Source organism: Puccinia triticina, chromosome 13A, assembly GCF_026914185.1.
Source record: "Puccinia triticina chromosome 13A, complete sequence".
NCBI lineage: Eukaryota > Fungi > Basidiomycota > Pucciniomycetes > Pucciniales > Pucciniaceae > Puccinia > Puccinia triticina.
In genome coordinates, this window is record NC_070570.1 from 1,382,306 (window position 1) to 1,408,240 (window position 25,935).

Here is a 25,935-nt window from a genome sequence, read left to right on the forward strand (position 1 = left end):
AGAGCCCCGGAGCGGGCAGAAGAGAAGCCATAGGATGGCCGGAAATACTGTACCGGATAAGGTGAAGACAGCAGGGTCTTCACAAGCGATCGGATGGAAGTGGTTTGCTTTTGTCCTCAAACAAACAACCAATCAGATTTTGTTGTGCAGGGTGGGCACTAAAGCACCTCTTTAAAAGGCCCAGCAGCTTTAAGTTTTGGCGCAGACAGTCATTGGGGTGGCATCGTGGACTAAAGCAGACCAACCGTCTGACCAGTCACTCCACTGTCCCATGAGCGTGCCCGGTTTCAAACACATGGAGATCAAGAAGAAGTAGTATTTCTTTTTGGATTTTGGATGTTTAATCATGCTGGTCGAAGAGGTGTGAAAATAATGGTCACTATGTGGGATCTGTCCCAAAAATTTCTAGCCAGGTGGAGGACAAAAAAGAACTGATTGATCAAAAAGGAAGTAGAGAAAAAAGACACTGGGCATATCAGGAATGAAGTTTTCCACGCATGTTGGAACAGTCATTTTGAAACAGTGGAGCAGCTAGAAGAAGATTGATGCAGGAAGTCACCCGGTCCAAGCTGATCTTGGCAATGTTGTGTAATAGCAATGGTGAGAAGTAGAGTCACCACAGATGAGCATGGCGATTTGTCGACAGACTTCAGGAGCGAATTCACACGGGTACGTGACAACAAAGGCGCCGAGGGCAGTGCCTAGCAAGGCCACAGAATCCTTGATTTGCACCATTTCATCCCATGTCAAGAAACGCAAGTCCGCCCAATTCTCTCCAGCCAGATGGGCCGCTTCTGCGCCCACTTTGGTCAGGTAAAAAATCCCCGCCGCCTTGGCCGCCGTCATCGCCATCGGCCGGAGATTCTCCCAGCGCAAAAGCCGCGGAAGCACGCCCCGACGGGCGCCCAGCGCGGCATCCTTTCCAGGCTGACCCAGGGCCACTAGGCCCGCTCGCTCTTCCCTTTCGCCCTCCGCTTCTGCCGCGTGCTCCTTCCCGTTTGCAGACGCGTCCATCTCGGAAGTGCTCCCTTCTTCATCGCTGTCAACTATGTGCTCTTTGTCGCCCTATCCATAAAGAAAATGGGAAAAACATTCGTCATCATCAGTGCCCATGAAAAAGTCTATTGCGTCGGCTCTGGTTTCGATGGGAACTCACTTTGCTGTCTCCTTCTGGGAAACGAGGGGATTCCCTAACAGCCATTTGATTTTCAGCTGGTAGGTGGTGATGGCTTGGGATTGGATCTAAGGCATGCTCAGCGGAGTGAGCCTCCAAAGCACCACTGCCATGATCCGCTTCAGCAGCAAGGACTGCTGTGGCAGCAGGCGAAGTGTCTCTTCCTACAGGTATGCCAGCCACTGAACCAATTGCTTGGAGCTGAACAGAATTATTCAACATTTAGCCATACTCTTTTGGCTGGTTATTTACGACAGAAAAAGTGAAGCTTAACTATAAAAAATCTCAGTAAGTTAACCATTGTGAATTTTATGACAGTTATCCTGGATGGGCAGCCAAAACAAACCGGAGTATATGAGCTCTGTTCTATTGAATCTACGTCTATATGATCACATTTGATCAATATGCAACAGAATTATTTACCTCTTGTATATAGCTATTCAAAAACTCAAAGACTGCTTTGCAGGGTTGGTGTGAGGGAATGAAGGGTGCTCCCTCCAAGCCCCCTATTTATAGACAAAATTGGGAAATTCAATGCAGGTTTTCTTCCTGCAAAAAGGGGATTTTCATAGCAAATGAGACATGAAATGCACTCTGACACATCCTTTTCCTGGATTGCAGTGACATATTGGCAGCTTGCGTGGGGGGCCCTCCTGTTGCAGTGTGGTTATGAGCAAGATTGATAAGTTGTATTGAGTGACATCTTGACATGTTTCAATATGTTTTGCCGCAGCAAAGTGATGTTTCACATTAAATTTACACCTCACTTCATCATATTCCATCATAATTGATTATCAAACCATTAAAAGGTGCTTACATAAATGGATGTTTGGTTGCAATGTGGCTCCTATCTTTACAAATCTGATTGAACTTGTTTTGCCTGGGTATATTGTTTTACCAATCTTTTGGGGATGTCATTGGTCTTGCTTGACATGATAATTCTGATTCCAAGAACTTGACAGGAAGTACAGGAAGTTTTGTAATTTTGTGTGTAGCTCATTTTGGAAGCAGAACACAAACTTGCCTGGCACCTTCAGCCTAGGTCATGTGGCTCAGGGCCTTCAAGTCTCTTGTGTAGAGACTGTAAAATGAAGATGTGTCTGGTGAGATTCGAACTCACGACCTCAGCTATGCTGAGACACATACTAGAGTGCTGCCTTTACCAACTAGGCTACAGACGCTTGTGGCTGCCAGCTGGGTGGTTGGTTGGTAGTGCTCATGGGTCAATCCAACAGCCCTCCATACTGTGGTGATACATCATGGTAGCAGACTAACAGACAACTCAACATCTTGTACAGCAACTGAATTTTGTTATAGAAGTTTCCCAGCAGGCCGTAGGTTATTTCTGTATTGGCCACATCATAAATGCAGTAATCACAGGGATTCCTATTGGCATCTGTAATACCTTAATATTGTGACTGATTCCTACCTGCTACATCCCCACATGATCACAATTTATTTTTCATCTGGTGTAATTGTTGCTTGAAATCACTTCAAACAGGAGTTTCAGTGGCAGTGCAACAAGAATTGTCCAATAATGAACCCAATGCCACATAACTCTGAAACACATGCTGAATGAGCTATGGATGTGGGATATGACACACTGTTCTTTAGGCATTACATGAAAGGAGCACCTGTACTATTACATTTCTACCTACCATGCAGATGAAAGAGCAAGCACAATTTTTTTCATTTAGGGTCCTCAAAGTTGAAAACATACAGATGTGACATACTGCCATATGCACTTTTTTTGCAGGGAAGCGTTTGACAGCCCATGCAAATAAGGTTGTATGTTTTCATGACATATCACCTGGGGAAAATTATAGTCACTTGATGGCAAGTTGAAGTGACATGATGCAGCTTTGGTTTCTGCGCCGGAGCTGCTCCAGTACTGCTCCAAGTCTGCTCCACCAGCACTTGTAGAGCTTGCAGGAAGGCACCAGAGCACTCAATGTGGCACAGTCAGCTGATCCTAAATTTTTCCCAGGAACAGCTGATTCTCATCAAAAGCTGAGCAGTAGGCATTTACTGGGCCTGGGCCACAGCTGGGCATTGGCTATTCCGAGCCTGATACAAAGCCAAGTGTCAGCTGGACCAAGAATATTCTAAATCTGAGCATCAGCTCATCTAACAATGGTCCAAAGCTGAGCATCATCTTGGAAAAGGCTTTTGCAGAGCTGAGGATCAGCTGGGAAAATACTGTTCCAAAGATTAACACCAGCTGGGCCAAGAATTTTCAAAAGCTGAGCCAATACTGGTCCAAAACTGAGAATAGGCTGAGCCAAGGATGTTCCAAAGCTGAGAATAATGTGAGCCTGAGTCTCTATAGTGACAGCAGGACACAAGAAATGGGGGACAACAGTTTGATTTCTTGGGATAAAGAAAATACAACTGTAAGAGAAAAAGAGAAAGAGAGAGAAAGAAACCAAGCAGGATAAGATAGAAGAGAAGTACTAGGTTATTCTAGTGGGAATGCACGTCCACTGGCAATGCTACTCTTCAGAAGAGTGCTGCTAATCTGTGCTAGAAGTGCTACAGCTTCCTCTCAGGAGGGTATCTGGATTAGATAAGTTTAATCCAGCCACAGTTTTTTAGACTTCTCTCTGAACAGTCAAGGTTCTTAATGGGAAACCTGAGGGACAGCCCTGCAACCTAGATTTTGAGGCAAAGGCCAAGTGATTATAAGGGACAGCCCTGTGATCAAGATAGAGGCAAAGGCCAGTAGAATAGAAGGGACAGCCCTGTGATCAAGGAGGAAGCAAAGCAAGAAGAAAAGGCAGATTAAACAAGACACAGAGTTGTACCTCTGAGATAATCAAGGTTCAGTGAAAGAGGTTACTTACTGTCAATATCCTAGGCGCCTGTGACGGTAGGTATACTGGGAGTAGAGTAGGCTCTTTTGTGGTGATCCTGGGGTTATCTGGGTGGTGGTTCTGGTGTGCTGAAGTCTGTGGATCCGCCTCAGGCAAGGGGGATTCTGACTACGAAAATTTTCACAGTTTGCTTATGTAATTTACATATGTACATGTGGTTTGGCGCGCCAGGTAGTGCTGACACGTCACAACTGCGCAAGCGCGCCACAACTCAGTAACTCAGGGAAGGAGTATAGTTACAATGAATTGATAAGTTGTAACTAGGGTCAAAATTGCATGAGGAAACAGAATCTGAAGTCAAAACAAGGTTATCTCTTAAGATGAAAAAGATATAAAGTAATTTATATGTAACAAAGGTAGAACAGGCAGCTTTTAGGTCAGCTGTGATGACTCTAAGGCTGACATTCCCTACCACCAAAAGGGTTGGATTTCTGTAAGAAATTAAACCACAGGGTTAGACCTCTTCTCGCTTCTGAATTTCCTGAGAAGGATAGCAGAGTCTGGGATGTCTTTCTCAAGGAGCCATTCATCATGATCAGCACTCATACCTTTGTATCTAGCTAAGTACATCATAACATCTCTGTTTTCCACTCTCAATCTCTTGTCTCTGAGAATCTTTTGTATGACTTTACTCTGAGGGGTCTTATCCATGGGGGGGATGACAACTTTGACTTTCTGTCTCAAGGGGAACTTGTCTGGATTGGGGTCTTTGTATGGTTTCACCAAGCTGACAGGAAATGTGGGATGTTTCCTGCTAAACTCTTCAGTCAGTATCACTTCTACAGCATTTTTCCCATGTAAAGCTTTCACAAGGAATGGTCCTGTGAAGGAGTCTCTCATCTTCTTAGGGCCAGACAGGTTGTTGAAGTTTGCTGTGGATATTAGGACTTTATCACCAACTTTAAAAGATGGTTCTTTGTGACTCTTGTCCCATCTCTCTTTGTTGTAAGATGTAGCTTCTGTTATGCAGTGCTCAGCATGTTTTCTGGCTTTCTCAAAGATCTTTCCATAGGCAAGAGCAGTAGGATGAATGTCTACAGAGTCTTGCTTCAAGAAATTCCTGGGAAGGTTTGGGATCCAGCCTTTTTCTAGGATGGCAGGGGGTTTTCCAGTGGTTGAATGTATGCTGGTGCAATATGCTAGCTCAAGGATTGGTAGAAGTGAAACCCAATCATGAGTGTAACCATCATTGTCTTTGAATTCTAGACCATATGCACAAAATCTTCTGATCATATCTTCAAGTGTTTCAATCATCCTTTCAGCTAATCCATCAGTCTGGGGGTGGTAAGCAGTGGAGAAGGAGAGTTTTGTTCCTAGCATACTATGCAAACCAGTCCAGAATTCAGATGTGAACTTAGGGTCTCTATCAGAGATGATGATTCTGGGGATTCCAGTCCTAGGCATTACTCTGTTCCAAAACAGTATGGCAGTGTCCATGGCAGAGTCATCCTTGAAGCAGGGTACAAATATAGGGGTCTTAGAGTATCTGTCCACTATTACCAGACAAGCATTGAAACTAGCAGCTCCTCCAGGGGACAAGGAAGTTACCCAATCCATGTTAATAACATCCCATGGTTTTGAAGGTTCCTCAATTTTCATAAGCAGTCCAAATCTTTTGCCTGTGGCTTTATTTGCTTTCTGGCATCTATCACAGGAGGAGCAGTATTCACCAGTGTCTTGTTTCCAGTTAGCCCACCAAGCAGTATCAGCTACTTTTTCTAAAGTCCTATCTTCAGAAAGATGACCAGAGTAGACACTGTCATGGCATTCATGCAAGATGGTGTTGATACTTTCTTTGTCAGCTAGGACTAGGACAGAGTTGTGTTTCTCTCTGAAGTAGATGAGGCCATCAAATATGGAGAATCTTCCTTCATCATATAGCTTTCTCCAAGGATCTTGTAAGGAATTTTTTAACTGGGCATCTTTAGCATCTTTCAACAAAAGTTCAGACAATATGGTAGTGTTCTTGTCTTGCTTGTAGCCTTCTCTCACTGAGTCAAAGAACTCATTCTTGAAAGTAGAGACATGTATGCCCATGATGGGGAATCTATCATCATCCTTGTCTTCTGGGTCATAAGCAGGGTTACTGGGATCATTTGGCAAAGCCCATCTGCTCAGTCCATCAGCATTCTTGTGAATATTCCCATCTCTGTGGATTATGGTCATATTGCCTCTGTATTCTTGAATAGCAATCTGCCACCTGAGCATATGTCTGTTGGGAGTCTTCATGTTCAATAGTGATCTCAAAGCTGTGCAGTCTGTTACAACATGAAATACACTGCCATCCAAGTAGTAATGGAGTTTTTCCAGGGCCCAAACCAGACATAAGCATTCAAGTTGACTAGCACCATATCTTGTTTCACTGTCCTTCAGTTGTCTGGATATGAAAACAATGGGTCCTTCTTTTCTCACTCCATCAATGACTTGGACTTGATGTAAAGCAGCACCTAGACCGGTCATACTAGCGTCTACATATAGTGTGAAAGGATGGGCCCAGTCAGGAAACAATAGCAATGGAGCTGTGGTCAGTTTCTCTTTTAACAAGTTGTAGGCTACTATTCTATGATGAGTCATCTCATATATGACATCAATCCTTGTCAGCTCAGTCAGAGGTTTGGCTATCTCTGCAAACTTCTCAATGTGTTGTCTGTAGTACCCAGCAAAACCAAGAAATGATTGCATTTCTTTCCTACTACTAGGCACAGGTTTTTGGAGGACAGCAGCTACTTTATTCTGGTCTATTCCTATGGCAATACCAGACACAAGATGGCCTAGAGCTTTGATCTGATCAAATCCAAAGTTACACTTCTTCAAGGAGATTTTCATGTTCATGTTAATGACAACTTTCAGGATTCTGTCTATCCTATTGAGGTGTTCCTCCCAAGTGTTGGACATAATGATGATATCATCAATGTAGATAATGACCCACTTCTCATCAATTTCCTTTCTGAATTCAATGTCCATCATTCTCTGGAAATGAGAGGGGGCATTCTTGATCCCAAAGGGCATTCTAAGGTACTCATAGATTCCTTTGTGCATAATAATCCTCAGTAGATGTCTGGAATCTTCTGCAATGACATTCTGGTGGAAACCTTTGAGTACATCCATGCTAGTCAGATACTTAGCTTTGGCCAGGTTGTTCAGAGTCTCACTGATCTTGGGAATGGGATACCTGTCTGAAGCAGTGTATGAATTCAAAGCTCTGAAGTCTCCTACCATTCTGGACTTTCCATTGTGCCAGGCAATGATTACAGGAGTAGTGATCTCAACTACTTCATTATGACCAACTTTCCTTAGAACATTCAGGTTTACTAGTTCCTCAATGTGTTGTTCAAGAGCTTCTCTGCTTTTGGGGCTGGCAGGATAAGGAGGTCTTCTGAGGAGAGGAGGATAGGGTCTCTCAGTTGTCAATTTGATATGAACTTCATGACCTTTAATGGCACCAAGGGGCTGGTTGGTATTGGAGAAGGCAAGGTTGTTATTGTGGAGGACTTCAAACAGCTTCTCCTTTTGCTCAATAGTCAACTTATCACTGAACTTGGCTTCACAGAGTTCTTCTGTAATAAATTTCTGCAGTTGAGGATTGGACTTCTTTACAGCAGAAATTTCATTGGAAGGGCTCATTTTCTCCAGATGATGAGACTTAAAACTGAATTTCTTCCTCTTGTTCTCATTTCCAATGGTAAAGAATCTCTCTTTGCTGTTTGTGATGTCAAAGCCATAAAGAGACATGTAATCATTTCCAAGGATAAGATAGTCAATTCTTGCATTTTTCATGACTACAAATTCTGCTAGAATTCTGATAGAGCCTTTAGTGTGAGGAAAAATCAAAGCTGTTTCTATTATGCCCATTGGTTGTAATTGGTCACTACAGCTGTGAAATTTTGCATGGTTAATTGGCATGAGCTTGTTTTCCCATTCTGGTAATATAGAGTCTAGCAATTTGTTGCTGATGATTGAGCAAGAAGCTCCACTATCAAGAAGACATGATTGTTCTCTGGATTCAATAAGGACAGTGGTAAGATTTGCTTTTCCAGTAAGATGAGCTTTTCCTCTATCAGGTTTACATTTCATCAGTCTAGCATCCTCTATGTGGGAAGACTGGCAGGATTTGTCCCATGTCTGGGGTTGATGAGTTTCAGCTTGAATTTCAGCAATGGAGAAGTCTTGGTTTATCTCACACTCTACAGCATGTGTTCCAAAATCAAAATCAACCAAGGGGTCATAATTGGCACCATTCCCATTGTTCATGGCAAGAATCATATGATTGGTTCTATGATTCTCTTCTTCTTCATCTAGTTCTGATTCAGACTTGTGTGGTTCACCTTGATCTTCTCCATTGTCACTCTTGGGATCATCATCATCATCCATTCCTACATTATTGATCCTGTTCTTCTTCTTAGGGCATTCCCTGGAGAAGTGACCAGTTTGTTTACAGAAATGGCATATAAGTTTTTCTTTCTCAGGGGCAGAGACAGGATTCTTTTTGGCAGAGGAGTCAGTTGGCTTATCAGTTTTCTCAGGGGCAGGATTGCTTCTCCAGTGGGATCTGTTTGGAGTGTTATAATTGTTTGTCACAGGCTTGTTCCTTTTCATGACTCTGTCTATGACCTCTTCAGCAATTATAACCATATCCTCAAAACTCATTTCAGTGGCATCTCTTTTGTATCTGCTTTTAATAGCATGCTCAAGGTTTGGAGGGCATTGCTTTAAGATTTTCTCACAAATAAGGTACTGACTGAGTTCAGGTTGATAAGCTTTCAGTCTTTCTCTCTGATTACCAAACCATTTATGGATTTTCCTCCCATCATAGGCAAAGTGATCATTCTCAAACTCTTGTTGCATTTTCCATTTCCAGTTCTCAGTGCCAAACTTGTTTCTGATGGCATTCTTCCACCAAGCCCAAGATTTGTTTCCATACTGGTCTCTGATGCCTAGGTACCAATTCCTTGCAGTGTCAGTTAACAAGATTGTTAATCTACTGATTATCATGTTATCCAGCATCAAGTAGTCTCTGACCAGGATATCAGTGTTTTTAATCCAAAGCTCATGATTGTAAGGTAATTCTCCAGAGAATTTCTCCCAGTCTCCATTTTTGGGGATACCTTTCCACAGTTCCTTCCTCATTTCAAAGTCTATTGCTCCATGATCAATGTAGGGGAATTCCTCTTGGGTCTTAGCCTCAGGAGTATTGCTAGCAGGCTTAGGAAAGTTATCTCTTGGTGGTCTCTGGGGTTCAGGAGTAGGAACAGGAGGAGGAGGTCTGTGTTCCTGTTGTTGCTCATGGTGGACATTCTGGAAGGGATTATTGTATAAGAGATGAGGGGGTTGGTCTCTGTCATCTGGTATTAACACGGAATCCAGCTTTGAGCTCACAGTGTTTACTACAGAAGATATGTCACTGAATCTTCTCTTAGATTGTTCAAATCTGTTGTGCTCATTGGCATGAAGGTCATTGATCTGATTACCAATGGAAGTAAGATTGTTGCTCACTTTCTCTTCAAAATCTTTCAGATTTTGGCCAATTGTATCCATGTTAGAATGACATTGTGATTCATTTACCAGAATCAAATCTTGAACTGTCTCAAACTTATCATCTATGTGTTTCTTCAGTTGTTCTAACACATTGTTATTCACTGTGGACTTCTCTCTGGCACTTTCACCTATGTTATTCAGGATTTGATCAAGCAAAAAGGGAATGAATTCATCTTTAAACAGATCAAGAATTGAATGATTCAGGACATCTTTAAAATTGCTGACACAAGATTCAAGAAGAGTACCAGGAATGGTTTCAACAGTACCAGATAATTCAGAGAGAAATTTAGAGAACAAGACTTGTAATTTTTCTTCTAGGAACAAGGGACCATTTCTAGACATTTCAGAGTTAAGGTTATTGAGAAAAAATTCTCTATTTGAAGGATCAGAGAGATTATCAATATCTAAACTGAGGCCTAGTGGTGAATCACTACTTAAGGAACTTTTGGGTAAAGATTCATCTAGTAAGGGCCTCTCCCTCTGGCTCTCCCGCGTCCATAGATTCTCCTCACTCCTCGTGTGGCTCTCATCAGGTATTCTCCTATCTCTAGTACTCTCTGAGTGTCGTCCTGGGGGCGTCTCCAGTTCCTCCCTGATCCTCTCCAATTGTCTTGAGGATGAGGGGGGTTGTGGTCTGCGTATCCTTGCTGCGTGTGAGGATAATGGGGTGGATTGACCCCGCCAGGTTGATAATGAGGGCTGGGGCGGAACAATTGAACCACCTCTCGCGGTATAGAAGCTGGTATTGGCCTCACTTGGAGCGCTTGCGGCGGCGGCGGCGGCGGTGGTTGCTGCGGCATTTGAGGGCCGTGGTAAATCTGACCTTCTGGACGCGGTTGTGGAAGTTCCTGACGGTTGGAAGGGGTAGGACCCTGGAACTCCTGCGTTGGTACTCGGTACTGTAAGCCCGTAGGCTCCGGAGTCGGCGTGGCTATCATTGGTTGATAGTTGGCGTGTGGCGCTACGGCTAGCTGCGAATGGTGGCGGATTGTTTGATCTGCCGGGTTCTGTTGCGCTAGAGATTGATTCAATTGATGGAGCTCCTCGTTGGGGATCCATTCTTGGCATAGACGGATAGCGTCTGCTCTCCCAACCAGCTCTATAATCATTTCTTGCGTCATCGAAGCTTGGGAGAGGAGTCTCTTCATCGAGGCCGTGTTCTGTGCCTCTCTCGCTCGGACAAACATGTCGAATTGATCGTTGAAGAGGTTGATGAGGCCTGTCAGCTCCATTTCTTCTGGGATCAGATCCATCGGGCCGGAAGACTCTTCCCGTCGTGGGTTCTGAATGGGCGGAAGGAGGGCTAAACTGGGGGAGGCATTCGGCCTCATACCCTCGGGGTTGGTAGGCTGGGAGGGCGGTTGATCCTTCTGAGGATAATTCGCCGTAGGGATCATTTGTTCCCTGTCTACTGGGCGCGGTACCGGCGTGGACCTGTTCGAGGCTAGAGCTATTGATGTCTCTCTCGCCTGGTATAGCGCCGGAGGGATCCCTGTGTCTGGGGGAAGCGGCTCCTCCTCCGGGAACTTGAGGAAATCCTCTTGGAGCGGCGGCAATGCTGACTCTAGCTCTTCGAAGCCTTTCCTCGGCGGCTGGACTGAGGCGGTAGCGGAGGCGCTGTTCTGCTGAGAGGTCTCTGCCATTTCTAAGGTGAGGAGGCATGGTGAGCACGTGTAGGAAAGTTGGTAGTCGAGTAGGAAAAGAAGAATAAGGATTTTTTAAAGGTTAAGTACCTGAGGATTTAGCTTTAGCAGAAATTCTCTTGCTTTTCCGCGTAGTAGAAGAGGTTTTTTTCTTATTTTCCTTTGCGCTTGACTTCGCTGAGGAATTAGAGTTCCACTCGGCTATATTGACGGGAGCAACAGTCTTCTTTCGACGAGTTTTTTGTGCTCTTGCAGTAGCAATAGGGGTCCACGACGAACTACTGATAAGATTGCCGTTGCGCGGGTTTGTCACTATTCTATTGTCGTAGTTTTCGTCTTCTGCGCTAGTCTGCGCCGTTAAGAATTTTTTTACGGTCAACTGCGGTAATTGTAGATAAGAAGCAGGAGAATCTTTTGAGCGTACTCCGTTTTTCGCTATCTCCTCTTGATTCGAAGATATGGAGGGTTCTGGGGAGGATAAGTCCGACGAAGGGATGAATAGCGGCGCGGAGGAGTCGCAATTCTGCACTTTCACGAGTACACAGGACGTAAAAAAATTTTTCAAGGGTTCAGTTAGGAATTTTATCAATATAAGAGCAATTTGGGATAATTTTAGAAGATTTTCAGCGTTAGTAGGATATGTAGAAAAATTTTTTAAGTGATTTTTTCGAATTTTTAAGAGTTTTTTGTTTGATTTAGTCAGGAGGATCAGTCCTTTGGCTTTATAGCAGTCTAGAATTATGAAAAGGTGAGTAATTTTCCCGATGAGGCCCCCAATTGTGAGCCTGAGTCTCTATAGTGACAGCAGGACACAAGAAATGGGGGACAACAGTTTGATTTCTTGGGATAAAGAAAATACAACTGTAAGAGAAAAAGAGAAAGAGAGAGAAAGAAACCAAGCAGGATAAGATAGAAGAGAAGTACTAGGTTATTCTAGTGGGAATGCACGTCCACTGGCAATGCTACTCTTCAGAAGAGTGCTGCTAATCTGTGCTAGAAGTGCTACAGCTTCCTCTCAGGAGGGTATCTGGATTAGATAAGTTTAATCCAGCCACAGTTTTTTAGACTTCTCTCTGAACAGTCAAGGTTCTTAATGGGAAACCTGAGGGACAGCCCTGCAACCTAGATTTTGAGGCAAAGGCCAAGTGATTATAAGGGACAGCCCTGTGATCAAGATAGAGGCAAAGGCCAGTAGAATAGAAGGGACAGCCCTGTGATCAAGGAGGAAGCAAAGCAAGAAGAAAAGGCAGATTAAACAAGACACAGAGTTGTACCTCTGAGATAATCAAGGTTCAGTGAAAGAGGTTACTTACTGTCAATATCCTAGGCGCCTGTGACGGTAGGTATACTGGGAGTAGAGTAGGCTCTTTTGTGGTGATCCTGGGGTTATCTGGGTGGTGGTTCTGGTGTGCTGAAGTCTGTGGATCCGCCTCAGGCAAGGGGGATTCTGACTACGAAAATTTTCACAGTTTGCTTATGTAATTTACATATGTACATGTGGTTTGGCGCGCCAGGTAGTGCTGACACGTCACAACTGCGCAAGCGCGCCACAACTCAGTAACTCAGGGAAGGAGTATAGTTACAATGAATTGATAAGTTGTAACTAGGGTCAAAATTGCATGAGGAAACAGAATCTGAAGTCAAAACAAGGTTATCTCTTAAGATGAAAAAGATATAAAGTAATTTATATGTAACAAAGGTAGAACAGGCAGCTTTTAGGTCAGCTGTGATGACTCTAAGGCTGACAAATAAGGTGTTTTAAGACTATTCAAAAGATGAGCATCACCTGAGCCAACCACAGCTGAGCATCAGCTGAGCCAAGGCTGGTCTACAGAGCATTGTCTGAGCCAAGGCTGGTCCACAGATAAGCATCAGCTGTTACAGGAGTGGTCAGAAGCTGAGAATTGACTGGGCCAAGATTGATCCAAAGCTGAAAATCAGCTGATGCAATACTGTTCCAAAGCTGAGCATTGGCGGGGTAAATGATAGTCCTAATCTGAGTCTAATCTGAGCCATGACTGGACTAAAGCTGAGAATCATCTTTTGGCCAGGACTGGTTCAAAGCTGAGAATGAGCTGGGCACCAAAGCTGAGCATGAGCTGGGAGCCAAAGCTGAGAATGAGCTGGGCACCAAAGCTGAGCATGAGCTAGGAGCCAAAGCTGGGTATCAGCTGACCAGAAATGAGGATTGGTAGTGCACAGCCAAAAATGAGGATCTCCTATGGAAATTCCAAAATGTAAGTAGATGGGAAGGAAATGTGGTTAGACTGTGGATACATGGTGGTTGGCCCGCTGGAGCTGGCATGATGTTGCTTGTCATGAATTGACTATTTTTTCTTCCTGGTGTATGCTGCTATGTTGCAACTTTGAGAACCGCAATTGTTTTTCATAAAATGATTTGTTGTGCAGAATGGGCACTAAAACATGTTGAAGTCTCAATCCAGCACTCCTTAACACAAAGTTGCTTACATATACAATCACCATTGGAGGCTAAATCAAACATCATCATAAGCACACACCTACTGTATTCAACAGCAAAAAAGCAATGTGTACTTACACCATTTGCAAATTGATGTCAAGTTAATAAAACTAAAGCCTAAGGCGGCTGCACCACTGTGAGTATCTGTCCTATAGTCTGCAATTAAAGTAGTTAAAATGGACTCTTATTAAGCAAGAAATTTTTTAATTATTATACAGACTTACTTCGCGCACGGCGGAAAAATCTTTGTGCACTGTGCAGTGCGCAAATTTCCAAACTCTTTGCACACTGCAGGTGAAGGAATCAAAGTTTTCAAGATTTTTTTGACAAATCAATAGAAAGGCCTTTTACTGCCCTCTGGGCAATTTTTAGGAGTTTTTTGAAGCTCCCTTGTATGCTGAAATCCAAGTTTATTAAAGACACAGTTTTATCTCAATTGTAAAAAACAAGATCAAGGGTCCCCCCTACAAAATAACAAAAGAGAGAAAAAAAATCAAGGTTTTCCCCTTATTTAAAACTTCCAAAAAATGACCGCACTAATCTCCATACAATAATTATTCAAAAAAATAAAATCTCAACTTAGGCCCCCAACAACAGAAGAGATGTGTACTCAGGCTCAGCCCCCAGCCCGCGTCTAGCGCGCGGGTCAAAAGGGATGGAGATGAAGGCCCCCGGCCAGCAGCTAAGGCTACGGACCCGTGGGGGGGCCACTCTTCGCCCCTCAGACTGCGCATGTGCAACAGCAGAGGGGTTGAGGGCAATGGATAGCGGGAAGTGCAGCGTCTCCAATCAACAATGGGCCTTTACTAAACAGATATTGGTATAGTATTGGTATTGTATTTTTTTGGTCCAATAACAGTACTGTTATTTCCATTTTCAGTAATGGATTTTTAATAATATATCCAATTACATGAGGATTTTTTCTTTTTGGAGAATACTATATCCAAATGAAGGAAGAAACAAAAAAAATCTCAATACTATACTGGCCAGATGCTGCCAGTACCACTACTTTGTAGGGATGAAAATCTATCTATTTCTTGGGCTTGGGGATCAGAGCACCCAAATCCTTTCCAGCCTCAGCAAAGTCCCCTGAGAGGGTAAAATCCTCACAAAGCCACATAAGGCTGCTGACAGATTGTGAAATAGTTGAAGGGATCAAACTACCACATCTGAAGCCACATACATCTGCAGCCGCAGAGAACAAGAGCTACCTGGTGTTCCTAAATAAGCCCATGCTATTGCCGAAAGGACCAGGTAAGTGGAATGGTTTGCCTGTACAATCATCAGGAGTCCACATTTCATTGCCTTATGTTTACACCTGGTTAAGTGCATTATCGCAGGAACCCGGGGGAAAAAAAAAGTTACTATACCTGTATTTTTTGTTTCAGAAAAAAAACACAGAATACTATACAGGCCACTTGGAACAATGGTGCAACAAGTATGATACATGTAATTTTATTGGACTGTATTGTATTGGAAAAATTCAAAAATACATGTATCTGTATTGCATTTGTTTTCCAAAAAGTGTACACATGTATCATTTGAATTGTTTGGTGAGACCAATACAAAATACATTTGTTGTATTTGCATGTATCTGCATGAAAATACAATACAATGTATAGCCTATACAATACTTGTATCGTAATTGTTGCACCATTGCTTGGAACAAGAGCCAATACTAGTACAGTTATTAGTATAGGTTGGTACAACCAGACCTATACTATAACAGAAAGGCCTGGTTATTGTAGAGTATAATATAGGCCCATTGTTGCTCCAATTGCCCTGGGGAATTGATAATCTCAAACACTGCCTCTACTTTAAGCAGTTTGTCCTTTGCTGAGTTGCTAGACTCGCCACCGCCTTTCTCTCAACTCTCTCTGAATCAAATTCACCGTTACCCTTGCCACAACATTGTACACTAGAGATCAAGGCGGCTGCACCGCTGCGGGGTCTCAAGACGAATGGCTGTGTTGCTGCACCGGCATACAAATGGCAAAACCACTGGAAAATCAAGAATTACCCATGGAATCTCCATAATTGATGAAAAAAATTCCCCATCTTGTTTGGGCATTGATGTAAAAAGGTATACAGTTTGCAATCACTTTCCTGCTAAGCCCTCTGCACACCCCTTATATTTCATTATCTGGTGAAACAACATTCCTAATAGCTTAACAGCTCAAATAATATGCAAAATTGAAGAATTTCTGAAAAATTTGGACTGTGTGGGTTTACAACTAAAAAATTATATGTGTTAGCAGTCATTTTCCTACTAATCCCGCAGAATACCCCATATATCTTATTTGTTTCCTGTTATAAAATAAATAAAATCATCAATTGTTCAATACTTTGCAATACCTTACAATGTGTTTCAGGCTTTATTTGCAAAAACCAGCCTGTAACTGCTGTTGTCAAGGGTATTATTTCATTCCTCAAGGCTACCATTAGCTAACTTTTCTTTGATATTATAAGATATGTTGCAGTTATGTTTAAATTAAACAGTCCACCGTCGTAGCACACAATAACCTCCTGCCAAGGGATGTCATGGGCTTGCTTGGCAAGCTCACACCACTGCAGAGAGGGGCTTTGTTGAGTTCAAATCTGCTCATGATGGTTCATTGGTTTGGCTCAGGAGTTAAGCAGTGCAGATTTGAAACATGCAGGGAGAAAATTGTCCACAAATTTCCAAACTTGGCTGACAAAAGTGAATTTTTTGTGATTTGAAATGAGCAAAAGGTACATCCAAAAAGAGGAACAATCAACAATGGATTAAATGGGTAATTGAGAAACACTACAGATCACAGAAAATCAAAACAAAAAATCTACACATATATTGGCATGATCACTGTGGGATAGATTGGATTGAGGACATCTCTTTTGGGTGTGGTCAAAATGTGAACATTTGACAGGGTCTCTGAGCAAGAAGAAAGGAGTGTTGTTCAAGACCTAACAAACAGTTGAAGATATCATTATGCATGGGTTTTCTTTTTCTTTTTGTTTTTGATGACAGGGGTAGTGTGTTATAGTTACCCAGTCCCAAATACTTTCCTCGGTCTTGATCTTGACTAAGAAACCACAAGGGTCTCTAGCGGTATCTGGCAAGCCTCTTTCACCACCAACAGTTGAGAATCTAGCGACCACCGGGGCTTTTTTGCAAACCTTGTTGAGAATTTTTGTGGCAGGTTTGGGCGCAAGGGAATCTAAATCATCAGTTTCAGTCACCTTCATTCACACGCACACTCTACTCTCTCTCTTGATTGTAGTTTATTTTTAGACAACCCAATTGATTATCTCATTGATAAAATGTTAACAACCTTGTTTATCACTTGGTTTCTGAATGCATTCTAAAGAATTCTATTCATGACCCCAGAAGCTATCAAGACATGATGAAGATCAAAGAAGAGTTACAAATATCAGATGAGCAGTTGGTCAAAGTAGATACCAAAGACTTTGACAATATGGATAAAGTTAGTCGCCCCAATACCACAAACCAATTACCTGCTGATGTTCATTCACTGACTGGTTTACTGAATTTTTCTAGACTCTGAAAGCAGCTATGAAAGCTTAACTTGGGCCTATAAGCTTGTCTCACACAAAATCAAATTAACAAATACATGTGTAGGAATACATTCCATTGACAGCCTTTCCCACTCTTTTTTGTCTTATTTAGTGTCATGATCCAAGAATCTTGTGGTGCCCTAAATGCGACGTTGCCATGATCATTGTGGCTAGCATCAGATCGGAGATTTGGCTCGGATGGCTCCAGAAATTCGCCGCCTTGGCCGTCTGGAGCATAGTTTGTATTGACCCCAGTTTTGACAAAGGTTCACCTGTACGTACAAAAACCAAATAAGAAAACCAAATCAATATCAGTTCCCACTTGTGGAGTGTTTTCTTCACGACTGATGATGCCGATGATTTGAGAGCGAGAGTTATTGAGGGAGTTGAGGTTGGAGAATATTTGCAAGTCGGAGATGTCCTTGCAGATTGAACAGTCAATGAAACCAATGAGTAAATTGATCTTCTCCTTGGACAGGTTTGGATTGTTTGTACCGGCTGGGTTCTTAGACTCAGATTGGATCCACGGGCGGCAATCCACACCTGCCTCCGTGGCGCTCAGTGAGTGGGTAACGGAAAGAGCGGCGGCGCAGCCTGGTGGCTACCTGCCGCACTATCTGTGCAGGTTTCTGCACCTGACACAGCCGGGACGCAAGGACGGGGCTCAACCTGTATAGCAGGAGCCCCAGTTTGTCGGCCTGCGGCCAATGATGTATTACCCCTGAAATTCATTGTAGAACTTATGTTGATGAGCAAATGCAACAAAAAAAAAACACATCCAATTAAATCAAAATATTGCACAAAAACAAAGGAACCCAACACTAATACAATGAATACATTGTGACTCCCATGTTATAAGTGTAAATTGGCAAATAAAGGTGTTGGACGTTAGGCTTAGGGCCAGGGGTGTTTTTTTAAAAAAAACTTGGTCCCTCGCCATGCTCCTGCCCTTCTCTATTCACCACTCGCTCACAGGTCACAAAATCAGGCAACAGGTACAGTATAATCAGTTACAATTTACAGTGTTCAAAACTCTGTTTCAGTACCTGCAGCAGTTATCAGGTTCAAGGGAACCCAGCGGCGTTATACGCCGCGGGTTCCCTAGTCTCCTCCGAGCAGGACAAAAACCTAGACTGCTCAGGGAGTGGGGTTCGAGGCGCTAAGCCCACTCCTTGCAGTGCTTGCTGGGCGGGTGGGTGGAGCAAAAAAGAAGGAAAGCAGGAACTAAGGTCCTGCGCACAAGTAATAGCAAACGGAGGTGGGAGCTACAAGACAATCCCTTGCTCATGCTCTGTTCGCTACAGTGGCCTTCTTTAGAAGGCCACTGCCCATGACAGCTCTCTGGTGGTTCTGGGGACCACCCTTGGCCGGAGCCATTCAGGTTGCACACTGTCTTGTGCTACCTGAACGCCCATAGCTCTGCCTACAGAGCGTGACAGAACGTGACCACTCTGGCTCAATAGAGTCTTGCTTGACATGCGAGACTCTTGAGCTAAGGTCACTGGCTCACCTCTGGCTCCCGTGGACACCGGGGGCCTCTGAGCTGCGCTCTGCCGGCCACCTAACATGATTTGAAGGACTTGCTTGATCTGAGATGAATTGAAGTTGGCTTGACTGATGGAGAACAGCGAGCTGGTCAAGTTCTTCTTTTCTTTCATCTGCTTCTTCTTGTCTTTCGCTGCCAAAAGAGACTTGGATGACGGGTCAGACGTCGGCGGCTTCAGGGATCCTGCCAAGTATATCAACGAGTCGTACGTCTGCCTTCTTATCTTAGATTCAGCAAACTCTTCAAGACCGGTAAGATCTTTTAATTCTGTAAGAATTTGGGGTGCGCTTTTACTCCGAAGGGAATAATCAACACTGGGCTTGAACTTGAGCTCTCCAAACGGTATGGGAGTTGCATCAATCGTGGATACAAGGATGATAAGTTTTTGAGATTGCCGCGGATTAAGTTCCGCTCCTGGCAGTATAGACCTTTGTGTCTGAACAGAAGACAGGCCTGGTTGGTGGTGAAAAGGTTGAGTTAGATTGATGGGGTGGTAATGTTGGAGTAACCTGCTGCTGCTGCTGATGGTGGGGGTGATGCGTAACCTTGGTCTGCAGCAGTGATGGTTGGTCCTTTGCTGGCTTGTTTGAGGCTGGAGGCAGTTCAAGTAGCAACGTTGGGCGGGAGTGGCATTGGCGTCAAAGGGACATGGCGGTGGCGCCACAATGCCCCCGACAGGTCGAATTCTAGGGTCTATGTATTCCAGCTTCCAGTAACGCACGTCAGATTTGTCGACTAGGAAGGCCAGAATATCCAAGCCGTAGCTAACGCCTTGCGGGTCAAAAATTCATTGGCGGCGTGGCGGTGGCGTTGTTGTCAAGGAAAAATACAAACGGAGTCAAGAGCAAGGCTTGAGGCGAGCTTGCTGGTTGATAATTATGGTGTATAAATGGGGGGGTGCTTTTGTGTTTGGATAATACCCCAGGGCGTCCTCTGCCGCTGTACTTCCAGCATGTGGTTCGTCCTCACCCCCTCCGCTGTTGCAGTTGCGTAGTTTGAGGGGCTAAAATTGTTGGCCCCCCTTTGCATAATGCCTTCAATGCGGTGCGCTGGGGGTCATCCTCTCACCGTTTTTTAACCCTGCTAGACAGGGATGGACGGTGGGCCACGGTGCATCAACTTGCTGATGTTAGGTTGCAGGTTGTTGTAAAATTGTGTTTTTTTGTTGATTTTGAAATTTGTAGAGGGAAAACCCTTCAAGTTTTTTTTTCTAGAAGTTGTAAAGGGGAAACCCTTGATTTTTGTTTTGTGATTTTTCAAGATTTGTAGGGAAAACCCTTGAATTTTTGTTTTGCGATTCAGAGGCTTTAATAAACTTGGATATCCACCGTTGCTATCTGCAACCCACCGCCACACCACCCTATCATTGCTGTACACTAACAAACCACCGTGGCGCAACCTGACTCAGACTCGTACATCATATCTGCTGTTCCTTTGCCTCACATTCCTTTCCCCTGTCAATTTTTCTCCATTTTTCCGCTTCACTAATCTTCTCCAACCTTTGCAGAAAGTCTTGGACGCACTCACCCCGTCCTGGCCTGCAGGGCCACAGCCATGCTTTCAGCTACAAACCCAAGCGGGCACTCATCCGGCCACCATCAGTATCAGATCCACCAGTCGCCCCAGCTCTCCTTGCTTGCATTCACCATCTCCATCCCTGAATCTGCAGGCGCCGCCTGCGAGCCCTCACCAACCAACACACACCTTTCATTTGTGCCTGTGCCAACCAGAAGTATTTGCAAGATCCAGGGCAAAGATCTTGATTGGGACCCTAACAGCCAGTTTTCTACGTTCACCAGTAGCGCCAGTAGCAGTAGTCGTGGGGGAGGGACAACAGCGGGGTTGCAGACGTCTTTGGTGTTGGGAGGTTCTCTCACCAGGGGAGATATGTTCCCACTCCCCAGGGAGTGCCAGAGCTGAATTTGATGTGAGTTTTGGTCGGATGTGAGCCTGATGTGCATCAGTAACTCATCCCTAAATGAATTGAAGTGGATGCAGAAGTGAGTCAAAAGTCAGTCAGAATTGATTTGGGAGTCAACACAATGTTGTGTAGAATTCTTTTGTTTTCTAGGTACAACTAGAGGAAAAAATATGATGAAATGATATTTCACCGAAGTCCAACTCATCAATTGCTCCTGTTTGATGATGTCAAAGGATAGGAAAGCAAAATTGCCATTCTTGAATGTAATTCCTGTAAAAAAAATGAGCTTCTTGTAATTCAAATTATATGCCCTCATGTACAAAATTAAAGTAAAAGTCAACTTGGTATTATTGGGTTTAGAATTTTGGAATGTGGTAATGTTGCAGTAAAATTAGTGAAACCCATTTTCTTGGAAATGCTGTAATTAATTTGAATTTGGCTAAAAAAATGGTGATAAACTATTGTATTGGGGTGAAAGTCTGAGGTAAGTCAAGGTTGGATTGCAGTGCCACCCCAGTTTGGCCACATATCCTGGCCTCTTCACAAAAAGGATTGTGTGATTTTTTTTTTTGCTTTTCAAAATCCACATGTGCACATGCAAGTGAACTTTTTTGCACTTTGCTAATAGTCACCCTAATGTACGCGCGTACATTGAGGTGGAAATATCACAGGATGGGCCTTTCACAGCCACATGGAAAGTAAAAACTTTGTGTTGAGACAGCAATTGTCCCCCTGATGTACGCGAGCACATGAGGGGGACAATATGACATACTGCACCTTTCACATCCCCATGAAAAGGACACACTGGTCATGGAGCCAAGAAAGGCCTATATTTTGGATGAGTTCTGGATGAATTCCAGATGAGTTCTGGATTATTCCTTGGCAAGTTATGGTTTATTTCAGGATGATTTCCAACTGATTTCAAGCTGACTTCCAGTCTTTTTCATTCCTATTCAATATTTCTTTACCAAAGGCCTCCAGCACACACTGCCAGCATAATTGGCTCGGTTGAAATTATCCCAGTTTAGCTGGGACACATACAACCAATTTGAACTTGGTTGATCTCAACTGATGAAATATAAATCCAAGGTACCCCCCTTGAATCATATTCCATTGGTTGAAATCAACCCAGTTTAAATTGGTTGATTGCATCCCAGTTGAACTGGGATAAAGTCAACCCAGCCAATTATGCTGGTGGTGACAGTTATGGAAAAAGGTTACGGTAAGGCACTCCCTGGGGTGTGGGAACATATCTCCCCTGGTGTCTGAGGGAAAAATGTGCGATGCTGGCAGAGCAGGCGCGCATAAAGATCACCAAGAACAAGCTCTGGGAGTTGTCCCTCTTTGAAGCCACTAACCACTACCCCTTCTTCTCCATGCCTGTCAAAAAAGCCTGACCCCAAATGATACTGCCAACGCTGAAAAAAATACAATAAAGGAAGTGTATCTGGTAAACGTTTTTCATTGAAGATGGAGACCTACATGTCCTATTTTTTGTTTTCAGCCATCATATACATAATAATGGCTAAAAACAAAAAATAGGACATGTGGGTCTGCATCTTCAATGAAAAATGTTTACCAGATACACTCCATGTATTGTATTTGTTTCAGCGTTGATACTGCATCCCCATTCTTGTTCCTTATAACACCGGCAGTGAGCCCATCATTACTGTTTGTATATTTGTTTTCCTAGCCAGTTTTCATTCTTAATCTTATTGGTTCTTTCACATCCTGTGTTTTTATTAGGACCTAATTGATCCCTTACAGTTATTCTCATGGAAATCTCAATGCAAAATCCGTTGGAATACCCATTTTCTTGCTCTTTCCAGCTAGAGATGGAAAACGGGTACCCGGCACCCGCCAGCAGTTACTCATCAGGGTGGTGGGTACCGCCGCCGCGGGTGCCAAGTACGGGTACGGGTGTCCGTTTTTGTGCAATTTTTAGGCGGGTACTGGGGTACTGCCGTTTGATACCCGCCAAAAATGCTACCTTTTTCCCGCTGTGGATGTCCCCCCCCCTGTACTGTGTGATATCCCCGGCTGCGGCTCCACCAGCTGGCCAAGAGAGATCCCTCTTGGAGAGCTGGTGTATGTACAGCCATTCCAAAAAAGCTTGGCTTTGTTGGAAGGAATTTCCACCCAAACTTTGTCTTGGATTTGCCAATAATCACTGGCAAGGTTGGACATATGTATATTCATGCCCGCCTCATTCTTATATGCAGGGTGCATATACAGCAGCCAGATGCCCTCAATCATCTCCTTCCTTTCATTTTTTCCTAATTCTGAGTTCAGAATCAAGCAATTTGACTGATTTTACCCTGGATGGCATACTGATCCTGTTTGCGAGGTTGGATGGTGCTGGTCCCAGCGGCCGGCGTGTTTTTTTTCCGCTACCAAATGGCTTGATTGGTGGGATCCTGCAAGCGACTGCGCTCGCAGGTCTGGATATCATGTGTCCAACCTTGATGTTGGGTGCACATACATTGGCAAATCCAGAAGGAATTTCCAGCAGAAATTCCTTCCAAAGAAGCCAAGCTTTTTCGGAATGGCTGTATGTCAGCCCAGCAAGAGGGATCCCTCTTGGCAAGCTGGTAAATAAATTTACACATGCTTGCCAAGAGGGAACACTGGTATGCACACACCAGCTCGCCAAGAGGGATTCCTCTCGGCGAGCAGCCTCTCGGCGAGCAGCCTCTCGGGAGCATGTATTCATACACCAGCTCGCCGGGAGGAATCCCTCTCGGCGAGAAGGTATACACACACCAGCTCGCCAAGAGGGATTCCTCTCGGCGAGCAGGTAATACACCAGCTCGCCGGTGCCCAAGAGGGATTCCTCTCGGCGAGCAGGACCTGCTCGCCGAGAGGTGGTGTGTGTATACCACTGCTCGCCGAGAGGAATCCCTCTCGGCGAACTGGTGTTGTGTATACCAGTGCTCGCCAAGAGGAATCTCTCTCGGCGAGCTGGTATGTATACTTGATCACCGAGATGAATCCCCTCTCGGCGGTAGGTTATATACTGATACCAGCTCTCCGAGGCCCAAGAGGGATTCCTCTCTGTGAGCAGGTACATACCTACAAAAAACAACTTGGCGGGTAACGCCGGTACCTGCCAAAAATACCTGGATACCGCCGCCGCAGGTGCCAAGTACGGGTACGGGTATCTGTTTTGGGACAAAAAAGCAGGCGGTACCCGGGTACCAATTGCCATCTCTATTTTGTGAAGGTGTCGGCTTTTAGCAGGCTGTCAACCAGGCCCATGGTCAGCGGAAGGGGATAACGTTTCTTCACTGTTAGCACGTTGAGTTTTTTGTAGTCAAAACAGGGGTGGAGGTTTCCGTCCTTCTTCCCAGTGAATAGAAATGGGGCCGCCCATGGTGATGTGGTTCTCTGGATTGTTGCGCTGGCCAGTCCTTCCGCAATCAGTGTGTCAAGTGCTTGGTTCTCCGCTGGTGAAAGTGGAATGATCTGGCTTGCTTGCGGTGTGGCTCCGGGGACTAGGTCAACAAAGTCACATTTTCTCCGTGGCAGTAGGCTCTTGGCGCTGGATTTTTGGAAAATGTTGATGAATCAATGGTAGCACTGCCGGACTAGTTCTTTGGTGGTCCGCACTGCAATAGTGGTCTTTCCTGCCGCCGCTAGCTGGGCAGAGGTCAACCACAATGTCTTGGCGGTGCTGATCTCTGCAGGTTAATGTTCTAGGAGAGAAAGGGGCTTGCCAGCCTCTTTGGAGAATGATTGCGGAAAATCTGTAGAGACTGTAAAATGAAGATGTGTCTGGTGAGAGTCAAACTCACGACCTCAGCTATGCTGAGACACATACTAGAGTGCTGCCTTTACCAACTAGGCTACAGACGCTTGTGGCTGCCAGCTGGGTGGTTGGTTGGTAGTGCTCATGGGTCGATCCGACAGCCCTCCATACTGTGGTGATACATCATGGTAGCAGACTAACAGACAACTCAACAAAATCTTTATTGGACTCACATTGCGGGGGCGGTAAAACACACACCCCCTTGTCACAAATCCTAGCTTTCCCCATCATGGGCCCTTGGCCCTCTGTTGAGGATGTTTGCGGAGTGGAAAATACCCCCAAAGAGGTAGCAAGATTGTCTTCAGGGTTCCAGTCAGGTTACAGAAGGGCGGGATTCCAGTCGGGGCGCGGAGTGCTATCTACTGGGGAAACATGCTTGCCAGCCGCTTCAGGGAGTATGGATGAGGGTAGTCTACCAAACTCACATTGCGGGGGAGGTAAAACACACACACCCTTGTCACAAATCCTTGATTTCCCCATCATGGGCCCTTGGCCCTCTGTTGAGGATGTTTTTGGAGTGGAAAAAACTGCGGAGGCAGTTGCAATGTTGGAGTGGTCGGAGCGGAGAGTGCGGGTGGTCCAGTCAATTGGGTGTCCGTGTTTGCAGATCCATGGCATTCCAAGAATGCCGCCGTACATGTCTTTCAGTTGGGTTATGATGAATTTTGATGGGTGGGGTTCTTCATTCAGGTTCAAGTCAATCTCATACGCTGTCCGTGATGTGGAGCTGTTGAATCTGGAGACGGTCTGCTTTGAGGAAGTGGTGTTGCGGAGTTGTTGGATTTTTGTCTTCTTGTCCTCCTCTTCTTGCCCTCTGCCTCACTTTCTCCCCAGTCCTTGTTGTCATCTTCATCTCATCTTATGATCGCCCACCTGATTGTTTCCTTTTAGCAATGGTCATGCTATCTCTTGCCGTACTAGCCTTGTGACTTAGTTCCCTACCTAGATTAGCTGATTAGCTTTCCCTTCTACTGTGTTCTCTCGTGCGTGTGCTCTGTGTGTGATTGATTGTATGTCACCTGCCTGGTCAACCTGACACTCCATCAGGTTCTTTCCTTTTCTATTCATATTCAATGTGCCTCTCACCCACAACTTGATTGTATGTAGATAGTCTATATGTAGTAGCCTCCTACAAGCAATCAAGCCCCATTGTTTCTTCCTCTCTTCCATCCGCGCCACCCTTGATCTGCATCCGGTGAGCACTTCATCCTCACTGCCCCCCCCTCTTGAGCTTTTCTCATTGGATCTCATCTCAGCGTGTTGTGTGTCAAGTTCAAATCTCAACAGGAGTAATCCCACCGCGGCGACATAGGACTTGCTCAGCAAATTGTGGGTTTCTCCAGAATCAATCAGGAAGGAGGCAGAACTGCCAGAAGGTAATGTGAGATTTCACAGAACTAA

General features: G+C 44.5%; 1 protein-coding gene across 1 annotated transcript; it reads right to left on the bottom strand.

Moving 5' to 3' along the window:
• Positions 1–555: 555 nt before the first annotated feature.
• On the bottom strand, positions 556–1,475 carry PtA15_13A133 (uncharacterized protein; the record flags this gene model as incomplete). Its single annotated transcript, XM_053162300.1, has 3 exons — positions 556–1,065; positions 1,157–1,375; positions 1,449–1,475. The coding sequence occupies 3 exons, from the start codon at positions 1,473–1,475 to the stop codon at positions 556–558; spliced, it is 756 nt and encodes a 251-aa protein (XP_053026289.1).
• Positions 1,476–25,935: the final 24,460 nt, after the last annotated feature.